General features: G+C 39.7%; 1 protein-coding gene across 2 annotated transcripts; it reads right to left on the bottom strand.

Moving 5' to 3' along the window:
* Positions 1-620: 620 nt before the first annotated feature.
* On the bottom strand, positions 621-19,398 carry LOC112564182 (putative pre-mRNA-splicing factor ATP-dependent RNA helicase PRP1). 2 transcript variants are annotated; one of them, XM_025238826.1, is made up of 15 exons: positions 19,241-19,398; positions 18,721-18,830; positions 17,811-17,959; positions 17,203-17,393; positions 16,780-16,981; positions 12,339-12,515; positions 11,794-12,048; positions 11,190-11,448; positions 10,739-10,930; positions 10,096-10,218; positions 9,671-9,861; positions 9,283-9,452; positions 5,842-8,442; positions 1,781-2,542; positions 621-976 (listed from the first exon to the last, which is right to left on the bottom strand). In XM_025238826.1, the coding sequence occupies exons 1-13, from the start codon at positions 19,306-19,308 to the stop codon at positions 8,322-8,324; spliced, it is 2,208 nt and encodes a 735-aa protein (XP_025094611.1). In that variant the 5' UTR covers positions 19,309-19,398; the 3' UTR covers positions 621-976; positions 1,781-2,542; positions 5,842-8,321. The 2 variants fall into 2 exon arrangements, with proteins under 2 accessions (XP_025094611.1, XP_025094612.1); XM_025238827.1 differs by lacking the exons at positions 621-976; positions 1,781-2,542; positions 5,842-8,442; positions 9,283-9,452 and having other exon boundaries at positions 9,720-9,861; positions 10,096-10,294.
* Between the last annotated feature and the right edge of the window lie 669 nt (positions 19,399-20,067).

The raw sequence follows: 20,067 nt of genomic DNA, 5'->3' as shown, positions 1-20,067 counted from the left end.
AGCATTGAATGCCTTATCTCTGAGATAGCAATTTTTACATTTCAAAACACATCTCAATTTTTCTTAAATGGCAGGAGTGATGGTTTAAAGAGAACAAAGCTTTTCTCCTTTAGTTCAATCACTCAGACGTAATAACTTTGAGGTGGTCAAAGCTTTGGGAAAAATTAAGGCTTTAGGCCAGTGGTTCTTAACCTGGGTTCGATCGAACCCTAGGGGTTCGGTGAGTCGGTCTCAGGGATTCGGCGGAGCCTCCGCCACAGAGGTCAAGACACACCCGCAATTAGTGATGACACTAAAGAAGGGTTCGGTGAACGTGCATATGAAACTAAAGAAGGGTTCGGTGAATGTGCATATGAAACTTGTGGGTTCGGTACCTCAAAAAAGGTTAAGAACCACTGCTTTAGGCAGAACTACTGGTGATGATAGAAGTGCTTTATAAAATAAGTATGTGAAATGTAAATTACCTCATGAGTTTCAGTATTTTGGTTCAATTAATATATTTTTTGTTTGATTCTGATCTATTGCAATAATTGTGAAACAATCATTTTCTCAACTTAAAGCATACTGCAACCATACTCCAGCTGCACAATTAAAAGGGAAGAAAAAGTCAAAATGAAATATAAATCAAAGAAAACTTTAATTCTATCTTGATGTAGTACACAGCAGTGAGAAGGTGGCATTGCTCACAGAAAGCTACATATGTGTTGCTTCCTATGCTGGATAAGATTCCTCAGCTCACACCAAATGCATTTCTACAAAGTGGCTGCGGTCTTTAAATTCTCCCCAGACATTTACTGGTGGTTCTGCAGAGCCTGATGCTGTTCCATTTTCACTGGAAGAGACAATTTCTCGCAGCATGCGGACTGGCCTGCTTTCTGCTGGGGTAATGTTTCTGGCAGGTGATGCCCCTGAAGTCCGACGTTGGTCATATACATCGTGACCATCTTTCCAAGCACTCTCCTCCCATTTCCGCTTTCTAGAAACATAAATGACCTCAAATCATTAATCACTAATTCCAACATCAAATCTAACTTGCTCTTTTATTAAAAGCATGATACAGCACTCAACAATTGTGTATTCTGAAATGGGACAAACATGTTGTGGTACAAATATATAAGCTATTAATAACCTATTTGCTGATCAGTGAAATGCAGACTTAACAGATGAGGTTTTGTTATATACCAAAATTGCAAAGCTATTAATTAATGAAGGCCTGCCACGAAGGCCCTCTTAATGTTCAGTGCTGGTGGAAGACATTACCTACAACCTTCAGGTTGTTAGGGACTGAGATTGGGGCCAGTTTTATGTGAGGGCAGTGCCAATCTTCTCTCCCTCGCCATCTTACCCTTCCCTACTCCATAGAGAGTTAAGTACTCATTCCTGACAATTGGGTTGTCTAGGAGGAAGCTTGCTGCGTCACATGAGTATCAAACCTGTGCACTAATGGGTTTGGATGCCAGTTCTCTGACCACTGAGCTACCTGCTTCCTCTATATTTCCTTTATGTAGGTGATTAATTGTGTGCAGGTCTATGTTAAGGTCTAGCAAATGAAAGTATTAGTTTGCAGGACAATGAATTCAAAACATGATTAGGGTTGCAATATATTTTTGCACTGCAAAATTTGTAATTAGTTCTTGCAAATATAATTCATTCCTAAATAAAATTAATTAGTTTACACTTTCAATACCTATCATTTATGTTTTTATCTTTTCATCCTTTCTATATACATGTGCACATTCAATCTCAAACTTAAAAATATTGCCAATAATCTCAAGGATACCTGGACAAAGCGATGTACTTTGGCTTTAACGCCCCTTCTGGCACTTCTACAACCATGGCAAGGGAAATAACTTCCTTGAAGATGCCTGAAATAGCTGTATTAATCCAAAAGATTGGTGGTTCACCCTTGAAGATTGCAGCACAGGAAAATATTATCCTTAACAAGATTTGAAAAATCTGTTTAGGGTAAGCGCTGCTTTTGTCCTCAGAACAGACTATAGTCCAATTTTGGATCCAGATTTTTAAAATGGATGAGCAGTCAGTGTGATAGCCAAAACAAAATGAAAAGTCTTGTAAAAGAAAGTTGACTTGGAACTATGTTGAGAAAAAATAGTTCAGATAACACTAACCGCGAAGTCCTAATTGTCACTTTTCTGGGTTAGCAAAATGTCTTTGCTAGTAAACTGTCCAAAACAAACAAGGTCAGAAATAATCAGGTTTTGTTGTCTAGCACACTGCGGAAGGTTTCAAGATCTGGAACACAAGGAAAAGCTGCGTTGAGGTCCCTTTGGAGCCTGGCTTTGTCTCCACTTACTCGCTGGAGGAACACAAAATCTAGCCTCATGAAATCTGACCCTATACAAGGTCTGCTGTAGTCTTGACTTTCTGAGAGGCTGAACAGTTTATATGCATCCCTATTTCTCTGCCCAACCAAGAAGATGCAGTCCTCCCAGTCAAGAAGGATGGCATCCAAGCCAGCAACGGCCTTGACGCCAAGTCGGCCGTTCTGGCAGTGCTCCAGTGTCACGTGCTGATCAAAACCCTGCAAAAAAATAAACACCAATAAAATAAAATGTAATATTTTGCACATATTTTAAAACTTGTACAAAAGGAGGTATATCTGCAAACAAATGTTATTTACTTCTTCAAACTGCAATTTACTTCTTGCTGAGAATACTTAGTCTAAGCTCTGTCAAAATATGCTCGATCATTCCAAAAATTGGTTTGGAATAGTAAGAGCTCATTTCCATTATTCTGATAAAAATAATTCCTACCTTGCCACCACAAATTTAAATCACCCTATCTACTTCCCAAAAATAATGAAAATGGTTTATAATACTAATATTTATCAGTCAATGAACTTTGCATAATATAAAATTGAGTAAACAACAATTACAATTAACACACTGTAGAAAATATAGTGAGATCTACCCAAAATTTACCTGCTTTTCTCATTAGTTCATAAAGGCGTTTATGCCAAAGTGCACAGATTTGGGATGCAAAATGCAGGATAAGGTATTTAAAACCACAGGGGAGGGGGAGATATTTTTTATGTACCAGTAGCATACCTGGTCAATTAGAAAAATGAGGGATCAAGTTAATCTTTTATTTGCTGAACATGTAACAAGCTCAAGTTCTTCCCCGAAATCCGAGGGAGTAACTCCTCCCTGTTAGCACAATGTAAGCCCCAAACCGTGACATCTTGAAAGTTAACTGATATGTTTACACGGTCTAGACTATCAAAGACCAACGAGATGCAGGCAGCTGGCACTGCCATAATTTTTGTGACGCTACAGTTGTAATAAGAGTTCTGCATGATGATATTAGCAGTCCTGTATCAACTGGCAGCAATAATCAAAATTTTGTAGGCATATATTTGTTAGAAAAGAGACTTTACTGGATATGCTACACATGCCAGCTTCTCTGTACACATTCCATCGAACTGTTAGGCATGCGACATGCTACTGTGACGACAGACATGATGACATTTGCATCCCACCTGATAAAGAAGAAGGATCCGCTGAGTATGGGATGAGTTCAAACAACGGGATTCTGATATGGCTGCTCACAATGACGATTGAATAGTCAGCACAGATTGAACGGAACAGTTGTCTGGAAAGCTGGATCCTTAAACTGTTGTTGGTTTCACCTTGGAAGAGCAGACGGTAGACCGGCAGACGCAAGCCAACTACAAAACGCCAGACGTCGCATTGTTCTTTTTAGACGTTGCGTGACCTACTAACCAAGACGAGGCCGATATACTCGTGTCAACAAGCGATGATGTTTGTGCAATGATCAGTCATCTTCCTGGTCTTGTTGCCACTTAATTCTAAGCCCTTACTGATTCTTCACAAATATGGTTCTTTCTACAGACACCTTCTATGCCATGCTAGCGAATTCATTAGGTTTCCGTTTTAACTGAGCACACGACGCTGACAAATCCATCCCTAGCTATTACAATCCATGAGTATAATCGCCAAAGACAAGCAGTTTACAACAGTCTATAAAAATAATGATAAAAAGAAGCCGTTCTAACTTTCAAGCATGCAAATCTAAATATAAATAACCTATATGTGCTATAAATGTTTATATTGCTTCTTTGACAAAAACATTTAATTTTCTTGCAACCCTGGGAAAGAGCAGTCTGGCAGCGCGTTGTTTGTTGTTCTGTGTCAGACCTCATGCAAAACAGCACCGTTTGCCAAATTTGGCAGGAATATTATTTTCATCACCAGAAAGAAAGCTACATATGTTTGGTAGGGGTATATGTTACTCCGGGGCATATATGTTTATTTTTCACGTTTATTTTCTGAGTAAATTTTTGGAAAGGCGCTATGCAGATCCTCATTAGTAGTAGTAGATGTTGCTGGCACGGCGTGTCACACCCAAACTGTACTTTAACTTTATTATATATACTGTTCTAAATAAGAAGCATATATAGGACTGTACACCACAAAGTTAAAGGAACATATATATTCTCGAGCTCGATCCGAGTGACCATTTGCGTTGTCTCATTTAAGTATTCATACACGACGTCAGGGTAACGATAGTAAACACGAGCGTGCCCTACGCTGACAGTCTGACAGCTTGTGTTCAGCAACAAGGACACAAGGTTTCAAAGGGGGAAAATAAAAACGCAGCTTTGTGCAAACGAACAATATTTTATTAGGTTTCAATCGCCACCCGCCCTCTACACCGTGCTTTGCTCATAAAGTGATCTATTCTACCATAATTAACTTCACGTACATTGCAATCACTATATACAGCCAATGTTCCCTGGACAGCGGGGCCCTGTTTTTTTGGGGGGGGAGGGGGGGAGTATGTGGACGCTTTACGTTGACGTTTGACACAGCTCTAGCGTCCCGGCCCAACAGCAGGTGTACACCGTTTGCAACCTCTTATTAATCTTCAGTCACATTGCAACTGCCAGGTTAAAGGACACCTGAATTTCGCCCCATCCTCCGCTCCAGCGATTCATGACATTAGTGGTGACAACCAATTGTCTGTGTCCTGTGACAGGAACCATTTGCAATAACGTTTTTACCATTTTTCATACGATAAAGGTGGTTTCGTCTTGAATACCTATTGCTTTATATTTTGTGTGTGTTAAAAGGAGATGACACTTTCAGATTAGAATAACGAAATTTTCGCAGTCCCACTGGAAACAGTCATCCCGCCGCTGCAGTTATTGTTTTCATCCCGGTAGGATCGATAAGGGCGGCTATAGATGTAAACGAGCTGATAAAGAATTAGCCATGTCTACATAAAGGTCCCGTGGCTTTGTGACAGCAAAGTTACCTACATACCATGTGAAAAACGCTGTTCCCAAGGTCAGGCTCACGCGTGCGCTGCGTGCACAAAGTCACGACAGTTCATTGACCTACTTCGGCTAGTCGACGTCCCCGTGACCTGACCTCAGGTAGTGCACGTCTGTCTCACAGGTGGCAGTAGTCACTCTTACCGCGCGACTGAATGCACGTATCAGCTTCAGTGGCTAAATATGACCTCAGGCTCATCGCATAAAATTAAGGTCGACTTGAAATACAAAACCTTGTAACTAAAGCCCCTTCAGCATACGTGGATAAAGTGACGGTTTTAAGCGCTAACCACATGGCCTGGAAAGTGGAAAGGAACGTTCAAACACGGTTTCACGTGGATTCCACATCCAGATCGTCCTTCCTAGCTGTTTTTTCCTGTCACAAATTCAAGCCAGTTAAATTTATAAGCTGTGCACATTTTAAAAATTTGTTGTATAGTTGTCCCTAGTGTGACAAACGGTAATTGTTTCACTAATGGTGCATATTTAGTAGCGAGCAAAAAAATGTATAAATAAATACTAACCAGACAGTTTATATTTCTTGTAAATCCTCGAGGAGCATATTGAGCCGCAACACCACCTCACCAGCGGACCCGGTTTTGGGCAGCTCCCTTCGGTTGTGCCTATGTGTGCCTTCCTTCCTACTGTTCTTTTCCAAGTTGGCTTTAGTTTCCCAACTTTTCTAGTCCCCTGAGGGTTCTAGTCAAGTGCATGCCTGGCAAATGGTGTCAGCTGGTTTGCGCAGTGTCCTATCCTGCCTCATTTGTGCTTTTTGATGTCTTGGTTAGTGGCATTCGGGTTAGTTCTTTTCCACAAACTGCTGTTGGAGATCTTCTCAGGCCCATTAGTTGAAGATGTGGCGCACATCTGTTGATGAATGTCTGAATCTTCTTGGTGATGGTGTTTGTCTTACGCCATGTCTCAGATCCATATAGAAGGACAACCGTGGCTTAGGTAGTCCACATATAATGCATAAATTACAATTAGAAAATTTTTTTTCATCACAATCCTTTCTCTTAACTTTGTAGCATTATAAGGGTTAGTGTTTATAGTTCATTAAGGGTCTGAATCGGTTACAATGGCAGCCTCCATAATGCTGACACTCAGCATGGATAAAACAGATTAATGTTTGAGCTTCATTGTAAGTTATTTTTGTTTATTGATAAATAAAAGACTGATCTTCTATAAATACCTCTTCTAAATATTGTAGCTTTGTGGCTATATCTTGACAGAGATATTTTAAATTAGTGAGTAAAACAGTTTCAGATTTCTCATTTATATGTCAAAATAAAATAATAAAACTGCAACACCTAAATGTCCACATGACATTTCTTAAAACAGTTTGACAGTCCATTTTGTATTCTAAGAAGCAACAGGAACTTGCTAGTAATTTTAGACCAGCAAGTCATCAAAGACCAAAATTAAACACATGAGTGTAAGTACATTTAATAATAACGAAACATGAAGCATAACAAATTTGTTTTGTGGAGTAAACCTTTTTCTGAGGAGAGGAAACAAATGAAATTTTAGCATATCTTTGAACACCATATAAGTAGCCTTCTTTGATAGCTATTGTACAGGGATTGGCTCCTAGTTGATAAAAAAATGATGGCACAATGGAAAACGTAAAATGAAATAAGCATTTAATATGTTAATGCAATAAAAATAAATGTATGCCCCACTTCTAACACATCTAAATTCTCATAGCTTTGTTAAGTCATGATGCACACCAAGGACGTGTATAGGTGGATTGCCGTCTGTCTGCCAAGACAATGCTTAGCCTCTTGTGAAGTGATCCGCTGTTAGTCTCGTCAAGCCTAAACAAAGAATGTGACTAAACCAGAAGCTTTCTCGTCTCATGCTTCGTTTTAGCAGTTAACTGGAAAAAATCATCTGACAGCAGTCCAGGGAAAATAGTTCGCGATGCACACTATCATTTAAAATGACTTTTTGAAGTTGTGATACAAAACAAAAACTGCCATTTGTAAGCCCCCCCCCCCCTCCTCCAAGGTTGCGTCCTAAGTTAGTATTTCTGGGACAGTACGTTTAAATTCAGAAGATGAAGAACATCGCATCTCAATAACAAATCCTCTTAAAGGTGTCATCAAGTACACACATTTATCAGCATTTAAATGGAAAGATAGGTCTCTTATAATTTTTTTTAAAGAACTGCATTCTTTGTAAAATGTCATTTGATTTTCAGTTTTTAAAATATAAAAATGCACTCATTACAGCACCCTGCCTGCTAAGAGAAGATGAATTCAGAAAATATGGGAAACCCTTGCTTTGTTTTCATGGCTTAAAGTACAAAAGCAGAATCTGTATAGAAGTAAATCAACGCCAGTAAACCATTTAAACATTATCTTCCCTTCATTTCACTTCCCCAATTCTCTCTTGCCAATCATGTCTGCATCCACTGTTTTCAATTCTCCCTTTAAAACCTCAACAGACTTGCATGCATAATCAAGAGCCACACACACCCAATAGCTCATGCTCTCCCCAGAAAACACAAAACCAAACTTTACATGTAGTCAGTAAATTCTGCACAGAAGAGGCAATAATCCCCATTACAATGCTTCTGCATACTGTTGTGCACCACCATTTGTCAAGAGAATGAGAATCCGATGTTATGTCTCTCATGATGCATTATTCTTTTTTAAATTGCTGGATGAAATGGGCAGCACATGAAGCTTACTGAATTTTCTTCATATACAAGCAGAAGCTGAAGAAAAAAACCCACTGTGCATCTAAACATCCATGCAGACGTCTAAAAATACACGATCTGTTAAGCAGGTGGCTGCTTGCACACTTTTCATGATGTCCAACAAATGCTGCAATGCCAAGTACTGGGATGAAAACTAAAGTAGCAGTGGCTACCTAGTTTAGTTGCTTAAGTGAGACACAGGAAGCCTTTTCATTTAGGTCATGCTTGCAAAAGGAAGCACTTCCTTAAAGAAGAAAAACATTTTCAAGAATCTGTGAAGTTTTTAATTGCAGCACTGTATCAATGACTTTCATCATTTTGGCGACTCTGGAGCTTTGCAATGATCCGCTCTAGCACACGTCTAGCTTCACAGATGGGGAAGTTAGTCATGTCATAGTACTGTGGCGCCAACTTTATAAGCCTGTAATAATAAATGCATCAGACAAAGATCAGCACATGATATCTACATCTGGAATAACAGAACTTTAACAAATCCCACAAGTAGTCTAATAAAATTCCTGTGGCATCTGCTTTGCCATCAGTTTTATGTAAACTAAAGTTTAAGGGTAGTTTTCGTATTTTCAAAGCAGAGCAAGTTTTAGATAGTTTCTACCTCTATGTAATAATAAATGGTGCAATACATCTAAATAATTTAAGAATTTATTTGCCAAGTGACATTTCAAGAGAAACATGCCTTAATGATGCCCACCATTTCCAGGAAAAAGGACACAGCCTTGGGGTGTGCCTTTATTGACCACCAAGATGTTGGATGACTTTAATGACTATTTCAGGGGAGGTGCAGGATGGAGTAGGATTCAAAAGTAGATGGATTAGGACAGACCAAAGGCTGAAAGCTTATAAAAGAGTTTTTGCATGGTGATGTCGAAGGCAGAGCTGAAGTTTACAAAGAGAAGGCATATGTAGAAGCCATAGGCTGAAGAGCTAGAAAGACAGCATCACTAAATTGACTAGATAGGCAAATTGAAGTTTGCTTCCCATGGTGAACAAGATGCCCGAGCACCAGCAACTGTATGAAACACATTAGAGTCAACACAAGTGTGCATAGTCAGGACTCAAATGATGTCAGTGCAAGAACAGCTAGTGTGATAGAGAAACATAACTTTACTCAACATTAAGACATTTTTTACCTAAGCATATATGATAATTTATATTAAATTTTAAATGTCAGCCATGGAACCTTACAATGTTTTCTCCTTGTGCTTGGACCTTATTTTCTTCTCAAAATAAAACACAGACTCACCATTCTGGTTTAATATCTGTGACAGTTCGAATATAGTTCTTGGTGGTCAAGACGAATTCATTGTATAACACCCACTCTGGCTTGTGGTCCAGTACTGTTGACGGATGCAGCTGCACTACCTGGTTATCCTTGACGGTGAGATAATGGCCTGTGCGCTCTAAATGGGCTACCTGGAAACAGGTGGGACAATAATACACTTAGACATGACAATGACAGTCTTGTTCACGTAAATCACTTTTTTACTTACAAGCACTCACTCCCTTCTAGAAACTTTATTCCGAAAGCTTTCATAAAATAACAGGACACTGACATCCTAAAACTAAAATCAAACCAATGAGACTGCACAACAAATGACAGCACATGTAGCTGTGAAGAATAGGAAACACACCTGCATGAAGAAGCCACACACAAGAGCTCGGCGAATGTTGAGATAGTAGTCACGAGAAGTAAATTCTGTGGAGGACCGCCTGAGGTTGAAGCGGTCCATGATGCGGGCCAGCTGTTGACGCACGTTGTCAGCTGATTTAAGGGAGCGATAATTGATGAAGTTGTCATAACACCACTGAGGATCTTCATGATCTTTTGAAACAAAGATAAACATGTGACACTGAAAACGTTCACAATCTGCCAAGTTTGGGATAAGAGTAAATTTCCATCTAAACGTCCTTAGGTTCCGTAAACTGTTGCAGCCAGAGCTCTCAAAATAACTTTGTAGCAACACATGATCTCACTATTGACAGTTATCCCAAAATCTTTATCCAAAGAAAGAAAACAGGAAAAAACCATTTGCGTGCGGTCTTTGTGTGTACTCACTCTGCTTGAAGGCATGGTAGACATTCAGAAGGGTCAGGTGGTCTCCATCCACGTGGGCAAACCTCATCTTGGCCTCGTCTGCAGCCTTCTTGGCCTCGGTGGGTCGCACAAAACACTGCGGCACTATAAACGTGTGGGTAGGGGGAACCGCAGTTCCCGTTCCCCGGGCCGTTAGCGCACGTCATGACAGAACTGGGGACTAAACATCAAGTCCTCATAGTATCGGAGACCAACCACCACTACCTCAAAGGACCATGTCCTAAGCATAAGCTTGAGAGACAGTACTTAACTCCACATGTGGAAGTTATTCCTGCTCCCTTGGGAGGGAATAGACCAATAAGCTGTTTTGCCAATCTTAGATAAGTTGACCTGGGTGGCTATAAAATATACTGAATCTCATTTGGAACGATGTATATATATGGCATCCCTTTTATTTTCTAGGCATGTGTGTTTGCCACAAGAACAATAAAAAAGTGCTTTCACCTAAATGATCCCCCATATGTTTTCCTAACATTATAGAATACTATTGGTCTAATAGGTAAGCAACAACCATTTTCACCAGCAACTCAAAATAAACAATAGAAAATCCTGTAACACTAACAAAGTCTACCCACATAGTACACAAATCTATATAAACAGATACCTGAAAGCATGGCAGTGATGGAGAGGATTTCATTGCTGCAGTTGGAGTCACAAGAAGCAATCACCATCTTGGCAAGCTGGGGATCAAGAGGGAACTCGGCCATCATGGATCCTAGTTCTGTCAGTTCTCCATCGTCATCAAGTGCTGCCAAGTAGTTCAACAGCTCCAAAGCTCGCATGAGTGTTTCAGGTGCTGAATGACACATTAGCAAGACAAACATGGTTTACAGAAAATAACTATTCCCAAATCTACACAAAGCAGACTAAAGATGTACTTAAATAAGCAGTTTATAAATGTTACAGTCTCTGCAGAAGTGGGGCAGTCATAATTTTGTAAAAACATTCTCAGTGTACCACAGTTTAAACCATATACAGCTAAAAACATAAATATCCTACAACAGATACCGATACAAAAGCACCAAAGAATCCAGAATAACCACATGTAAGCATACCAGGAGGGTCCATAAAATCAAAGTGCACAAGGTCATCGATGCCCAGTTTTTTCAGCTGAAGAACCACAGACCCCAAATTGGAACGAAGAATCTCAGGATATGTGTTCTCCTGCATCTCCTGTTTGTAAGCCTTTTCTGTGTACAGGCGAAAGCATTTGCCTGGACGTGTTCTCCCGGCTCTGCCTGCACGCTGCTGAGCACTGGCTTTGCTGATGGCAGTCACCAACAAAGACTCCACTCGGATACGAGGATTGTACACCTGTGTGCAGAGTTAAAAACTTAAATAGCTCCTTAACAGTTAATACACAATAGGTAAGTACTGAATGAGTCTATCGCTGCAATGTATTTTGTCAACAATATTTAAGAGTTATTAAAAAAAACTCAAGAGGTGATGTAAGTGGCTACCAACAAACCACTTCTCTCTCTCTTAAAGACATAAGCTGTAAGTACACTTCAGACTACTTTTTATGATTTAATGAATTACACAATAACAGATTTTAGCTCACATAATTTTTTTTCAAAGTTACAATGGTGTTACTTTTTGACCATGGCACCCCAGAATCCACCTTTTTCTGGACCTATCTCTGACCCCAATAAAACGTACCTTCTGTTTGGCAAAGCCAGGATCAATGACAAAGACCACACCATCAATAGTCAACGATGTTTCAGCAATGTTGGTTGATACAACCACTTTGCGCCCCACAGCACCATTCGGTTTGCGAGGAGGAGCAGATTCAAAAATTCGCTGCTGTAAATTAGGCGGCAGTGTGGAATACAGAGGAATGCATTTGAGTTCACCAATATCTGGCCCAAGATTTTCCACTTCACGGGAAATCCGCTTGCAAGCCTCATCAATTTCCTTGATGAAAAACAATACAAATTTTCTTTAGTACTCTAGATACACAATGGTTTACTGTTTCACAAATGGCAACTGAAATTAATATTACAGAAGGTAAAAGGTCACCCACTAACCTTTTCACATCATTAGGGAATGAGGTGCTAGAGACACTATTTATCTTGGGGCCAGCTTTATGTGATGGCACCCATACCCTCTACCTAGCTGTTTTACTTTCCTTAACAGTTAGGTATATAAATCAATATATTCTTCTAGCAATAGAATGACTTATGAACATACAAACATTCACAAACCTCCTGGCCTGTAAGGAAAAGCAGAATGTCCCCCTCATCTTCCTCACACATATGAATCTGAAGGACTGTACGAATGGCTGCCTCAAGATAGTCCCTCTCTGGTTCAGGAGTATAAAAGATTTCCACAGGATGGGTCCTGCCAGGTACGCTCATTAGAGGTGCATTGTCAAAGTATTGCTGTTAGAAAACAAAAAATACTGCAATACACTGTGAGGAAACACAAATAAGAACACAGACTGCAATAGTATCAGACATTAGGCCACAAAAGTAAATAACCAGTCTGTACCCCTGCCAAACACTCCAAATTGTGTTCCACAATGTCTAGGGCACAAAAGCAGAGATCACCCCCTACCCTTTCTGTCGCATTCCCCTTTCCTCCATAAACATGGGTTACGTGGCATGGCAGATAAATGGTATTTTCAGTAGCTTGCTCAAGCAAGCACAGACCAGCAATTTTCTGCCTTGAAATCCATAACTCTTAAAGGCCGAAGTTTTCTGTCAGGACAGAAGACAGTGGTATCGCCCGTGCGAGGGAAGGTAGGAGTACACGCGATGCTATTTGTGTCCAGTCGTTTCAAATTACTACTGTACCTGGACAAAGGCGGGGTAGAGATCAGAGACACCGCCGACCTGCCTGGCAATAAAACTTCTTCCTCCTCCGACCATTGTACTTGCCGCAGGGTCTGAGCGGTGAGGCGAAACGACTTCTATGTGAACCTACTGTCACAGGCTCTAGCCTAGCAATGCAATGTCTTTCTGAGCTGAGTACTTGTGTTGGCGGTCAGAAAGCTGAAGTGAAACGGTTTCCAACTGAACACACTGTCAGGGTTAGGACTGAATGTATTCTCCACCAACAAACAAAACTAGAATATACAAAACAGAGAAGAATGAACAGCGCAAGTGACACAAACATAAAAACAACTGAATTTTCAAACAAAATCAGTGGCTGGAGGCACTGCCGTACAGATTGATACATAACAAAGCAAAATCACCAGTATAACAATGGAAGCACAAAATTTAACACTATTACTCATCCTTCAATTGATATCACAGAATAACAAACATGTAAAGTGAACAAGATAAAAATCAGCGATAACATACGAGTGGGTCTTGCAGTTTTAGACTGGAAGGAACATGTCTATATAGACAATACATTTATCGGTGTGGAGCTGTACCGTGGTAACAACAATTCAGTTTTGAAAGTACAAACATTGATGGTAAATTATTATCTCATTAATGAATGATGGTTGGAATTTGTTATTTAAATTATATTATTAATTTCCGAATCTTCATCCGAACTACTGTCTGTTTCAATTAACATATTTTCCTCATGTTCGGAATCAAATTTGTATTGTTCAACGACACATCTCCAGATATCCTCTACTAAATTATAAGTTTTCTTTTTTAATGTGCGTTGTCCAAGTTGTCTCCGATTGTGCTGTACACTTGCTTTGTTGTAATTTGAAGTAGAGTCTCTATCAACGTGTTCATTCCAGTCTAAAACAGCGAGACCCATGCGCATGTCATAGTGCATCGGGCTTTTAATATGAACACGCTTAGGCAGATACATCAGACATATATTATTAAAACTTTCAACATAAAATGTGTCCCTAGACATCACGTAGTCCTCAGGATGTTTATACAAAACATGGCCGTGTAGAAAGTCGCTCAGCAGCTTGACAGCAGCAGGATCAGTCAGCACTATTAGAGACGGTATATAGAGCGATTGCCTGCAAGGTGAGGCTTGGTTACACTGGTCATGGATGTTTTGGAAATGTGTAATACATCCATCCAACAAGTGCCTAAGTCTCACAGGGTCGCTATCGCAATGATCTATACACCAGTACACATGATCTCTGACCGCTGCTGTCTTGTCGCTGAGCTGAGGATGCCACGTCTTGCCGATGTTGACTTTACTACCTTGCGCCAGTTTTTTCATCCCAGCTTTGATACTCTTAGCGACGTGCCACCTCTCGTTGATGTTTCTAACACCTTTATTTTTTACTAACTTATTTATTGTCACGTTACGATCGTGAACGTGTTCTTGAATTCTAACACCTGACTCATTCATACTTGCATACATCCTCTCACATCCCACTGCCTCGTGCCGCTGGGTGCACACGTCGTCCTCTTTGGTGATATGCTGGAGGTTTACAACCTTGTGAGTCGACAGTCCTAAAGTAACATGATCAGTGTGATACGAATTTTTCCGACAAGCGTGCCGTGCATCTGTCATCACACTGATCCCGTCGGCCACAGGAGACTGTTCTGCTGCAAGTGCAGCTGCGACGGACTGGCGCTTCAAGACGTCAACGACTGCAGAAAACCGTGGCAGCCTTTTCCTCAAAAATGTATCGTTCACATGTCCCAAATTGGCAAAATTAGAAATTTTTTTATATTGAATGGGGATGATCACCGACGTAATGTACGCAAGGTACATTCTTTCATTTGCAACATAACTGTCACCTAGTGGGGACGACGAGCTCCAGATGATAGTATGTCTGTTGGCACAGCCCAAAGTGATGATCAGCACATGCCCATCCATTGTTGAATTATTCACTTCGAGCGAAGAGGTGCACGAGACTGAATGTGCATGAACTTGATCAATAATATCCTTCACCTTGTCGTGCTCACCAACAAACAAACATGGGATTGCTGATGATGTTTGTTCTTGCATGGGTACATTATCACTATCTTGACTGCAGGGAAACTCAGGACTTTCACCGCTCAAGAAATTATCCAGTAGAGAGGACACAAAAGCAGACCGGGACTTACATCCCGATTTTTTTAGCCCAAGTTCAAACTTATCATTAAATATTTTTCTTGCTTCTTCATCATCAAAAAACAAGCGTATATCTTTTGTTACAGCATTATACTCGTAGGTTTTAACAGTGCCGTCCGCCAAAGTTTTCTTACTGCGTTTCTTCAGTGGCGTTGGGTTTTTCTCCATTGTAGACCGGTCACACTGTTTGGTAAATCCAGGTAGCGAAGTTTTGAGCTGAGAAATCACTTCGATGTTCCTCCCCAAGAGTTGATCGCAAAAAGCCTCGAGTTTGCCTTCAAACTCAAAATCGAAACTTCTGGCACGTGGCATTCATGCATTCGATTGGTCAGACATACCACGTGTCCTACCATTACAACCAATCACACACTACAGTTAGTGTATGACGTAGGTCCCATCAGCCTCTGCGTGTGTTACGTAATTCAATTGCCTAATTGTCACTCGTTTCTAGTTCGCGTTGCGTAACATTGTCCTTTCTCTTACGTAATCAAAGTACGTATGTTTCGCTCTAAGACTTGTCTGTTACGACGATAACACCTCGTGGCTACATCTCACCCTGCCTTACGTCACCGTCATGAAGTGAACGGCCACGTGACTATCTGACTCTTCCAGGCTCGCATTCTGTCCGCGTCGTGCTAGTTTGAGTACAATTTTTTTTTTATTTCATTCACAATGAGTTTCTCTGCGATACTGTGGGTCGATACTACCACAGTAACATCATCAGTGTGATGTGAAGTTTTTCCACATGTGTGCCTTGCATCTGTCATCACACTGATCCCGTCGGTCAGAGAAAACTGTTTTGTTTGAAGTGAAACTGTTACAGACTGGCGCTTTTCACAAATGTATCATTTACATGTCCCACATTGGCACAATAAACATTTTGTGCATGTGCATGAACGTGACCTACAATTTTATTCACCTTGTACTCACCAACAGACAAACATGGACTCTGAGTTACAGGTGTTACAGGTGTTACAAGTGTGAATTGTTCCCCATTTGTAAAGGTACGAACATTGCACTCAAACAGATGTACTTTATGTCAGTCACCAGATGAATAACCTGAATATTGTGAATATTATCAACCCTTATGAGTGAAGAAAGATATAGAGAGATGAAAAGCATCAAAAATAAAGTTTTAAAATTCAGTTGTCTTTGTGTTTGTGTCATTTCCGCTGTTCATCTCTTTCTCCCTTATTTTCTTTTTATTTTATTTTATTTTTATTTTATTTGATGGAGAATACATTCAATTGCCGGTCCTAACCCTGACTGTGACAGTATGTTCAGTTGCCAACCGTTTCACTCGGCTGAGAAAGACGGTTTATCGCCTGCGATCTCCACCCTGCCTCGGGGCCAGGGTAGCAATTAGGGAAGACTGACCGCTGGTACTGACCCCGTGTACTCCTACCTTCCCTCGCACGGGCGAAACCATTTGAAAACACGCCCATTTCGACTTCGGCCTTTAACTGTAAGACTATACAACTGCAACAGCATCCACCTGTATCCCAATGGAATATGGATTTATAGTTTTAAAGACAAAATGCATTATGTTTAAAAGAAAGCGATGGACAATATTTATATTAACCACTAACATTTGTTGAGTTCTAGCAAATAAAAAATTCAAACTGCAAGGGAACCTGTAACAGGGATGTTTTAGCTCACCTGAAACTTTCCTGCATCAAGTGTGGCACTCATGACAATAATTTTAAGATCTTTCTGTTGCTTGGCAACCTCCTTCAACAGACCCATCAATATGTCAGTGGCCAGTGTACGTTCATGTGCCTCATCAAGGATAATTATTCCATATGTCTCAAGCAGTGGGTCAGACATAGCCTCTCTTAGCAGCATACCGTCTGTCATATACCTGTTGCAGAAGAGTAACATACAGCACAGCTTCTTCATTGATACCAAATACCAATATCAATTCTACTCATGCATGATCTGGAAAGTGGGAAAAAACAGCCTAAAATAAACTTGCAAAAGTACTATTTTATTTAGGAGTCACCCCTTTTGCCTGTTCAGGAAACTTGTTGCTTTCTTTGTTCTGCTAAAATATCTGTGAAAAAAAATGCACACACAACTTACTTCAGCACAGTTTTGGCAGAAGTGCAGTCTTCAAATCGAATGCTGTAGCCTACTTCTTGCCCCAAACATACATCCATTTCCTCTGACACACGCTGAGCTACAGACATGGCAGCCACTCGACGAGGCTGTGTGCATGCCACTGCTTTCTTTGGGTAGCGTGCTCTAACCCACTCCAAACACCACTGAGGAATCTACAGGACATACATCAGTTATAGGATCACATATCATCTTTGAAGCTAAGCTAATTTTGTCACACACAGCACAAAAAGTACACCACTAAGCTAAGGGGACTTTGCTGCATCAAGTGGGGAGCTCATGACAATTTTGAGATTTTTACAAATCTCTTACAAAAAATTTTCAAAAGTGTATATTGGATTGTTCTGTGCTACACCATTATTTTGGATACATATGGATGCAGTATTTCTCTGGAGACAGCCACTGCCACCTACTTTGTAACTGATATAAATTTTATACCAAAACAAGTGTAATTTTAATTTTAAACATTTGGTGAATCAAGATTTCCAAGTAACATCACCTAAAAAAAAAAACCTGAATTTTTCTATGAACAATCACTCACAAAATCTGACAGTTTTTGTTAAAACCTATACCTGAGTTGTCTTGCCTGATCCTGTCTCTCCAACCAGCACTAGAATTTGATGCTTGCTAACCATTTCCAAAAACTGTGATTTGTACTCCCATACAGGAAGCTGGGTGCGTTTGTTGAAAAGTTCATAGTAGCGTGGCGTGAAGGGTAAGCCTGCCATTTCAGATCATTTCTACATTAAACATCCTTAACACAATGTATTAACAGCAATTAATTAAAGGTAACAATCTTCTTTGAATCTAATTAGAGTAACTTTCGGGGATTTTTTAAACTTTAAACAGGGTATTAACCTTGTAAAATTGTACTTTCATTTTTTTGTTGTATTTATATATTTGTGCTTATACAAAGGACATATCTGGTATATGAGGCCAGCAATCTATGCTCCATTTGATCAATATGCTATACCAAAGCTTGACGTTTCAAATTTAGCAGCATGAATAAAATATCCTTATCACCCAGTTCATTAAGGGAGATTAATGAATGGCATAACAACTCCATTCTCTTCTGGATCACAGTCAATACCCATGTTTAAGCAGATATTTTTCGTAACTCACTTTTTCAGCAATATCAGAAAGTTGTCACAGAAGTCACACATGCAGCTACTTATCAACAGTAACTAGAAACTAAAAAAAAAAAACTACCCTAAAATTATGTATAACAGCTAGAATAAATGCAAAATAAAGCCTCAGGAGGTAGCACATCTCAAAAAGAATTCACTTTGCTTTTGTTATGTACTACAACTGCTTCTATGCACTTTTCAACAATTTGGCATTATCCACTCATAATAGCCAACGTAATAAAACTACCACTAAACAGGATTTATATGAACACTCTTCACAAAACTTTTAACAACAGTATTAATGTCATTTAATCACTAGCCAATCAAAAGGCACACGTTGTCTTTGTTAAATTACCTGTAAAGGGATTCATCTGAAGTGTTGGTCGTGGAATGTTGAACTGTTCAAAAACCGATTTCGGTTTGCTTTCTTTCTCTTCTTTAATCTTATCTCCATCGCGATGATCTCTATATATATAAAAAACAAGAAAACTTTTGTCAAAAAAATCCAAAAATAATCTGCTCATAAGAATGCAAAAACGTGAAAAGCTAGTGACTTGTCACAGTCGTCTTCTCAGTCTCAGTGAGCTCGGTATTACTAAGACCGAAAAGAATGCATTAACACACCTTGAACCTAATAAGAGATCTCATTCTTTAATCACAGTTGTTTTATGCCTTCTCTTTATGCTATAGTCTATTAATACATTACATAGTATTCAGTAATTTTATTCAGGGTGGGGTTACGTTAGCGGTGGGCATTTTTCACGATCAATTATATTAAATATCAAACTATTGAAACTTCTTCAGGAAACGGTCTGTAAGACATATGATAGATAATTTAGCATATGTTTAGCCTTTAGGCAGAGAAACATAGCTACCTTGACTTTTTTCCAGCGCCAGAATCACCAACGTCAAGTCTTCGTTTCGACATTTCTCCTTGCTGCATGAGTAGAAAATGGCGGCAAGCAAGAGACAGATTTGGCTATTTTAGAAATCAAGCAGTAAACGAATAAAAAAATATGAGAACAATGAAGGCTAAAGCTAGACTCACCAAATTATTGATAATTCTATGTAATATCTGTCACTCTTAGATAGTCCACCACTTTGTTTTCTGCCTGTTCTCGCACAGAATCGACCGGCAGTTCTATTCAGCCTGGTCGCTACGTTCATTTATGTATCCTTTGGTGCTTTACATCAATAAACCAAACTGCTGCTTAGGTAACCTTCAGTGACCATTGATTATTATTGCAGGGGCGTGTATAGGGATATTAGTTCGTGATTGATGTACACCACATTCTCCACACATTTTAATGCATGTTCACTATCAGTGAGGGAAAGATACGAACGCTTATGCACTCCATGAATAGGAATAATCCTCGTTCCCAACCCATGTCTTTTATATTGTAGACTAACCAAAGGAGATGTATTAATTAGTAAAAACAAAAATGACGATACCTAAGCCAATAAAACCACGAACTCGTATTACATCCTTGATACAAAATAGTTGTCAAACTTTGTCTACTTGCTCAAAAGCATATTTAACATCACAGCACGAAAGATTGATTACTACGATAATTGTTGATGCGGCTTTTGATGTCATCTCCCGCTCCACCGTTCATGTTGACAATGCTCCCTGCAGATACAAACGGTCTGTTTCCAGGATGTTCTCTCCTTGAAGTTGGATTGGAAGTTCCTGCTAGTTGTT

The sequence above is a fragment of the Pomacea canaliculata genome, linkage group LG5 (assembly GCF_003073045.1).
Source record: "Pomacea canaliculata isolate SZHN2017 linkage group LG5, ASM307304v1, whole genome shotgun sequence".
Taxonomy (NCBI): Eukaryota; Metazoa; Mollusca; class Gastropoda; order Architaenioglossa; family Ampullariidae; genus Pomacea; species Pomacea canaliculata.
Note: the sequence above shows the minus strand (reverse complement) of the source record. Positions and strands in the feature narration are given on the sequence as shown.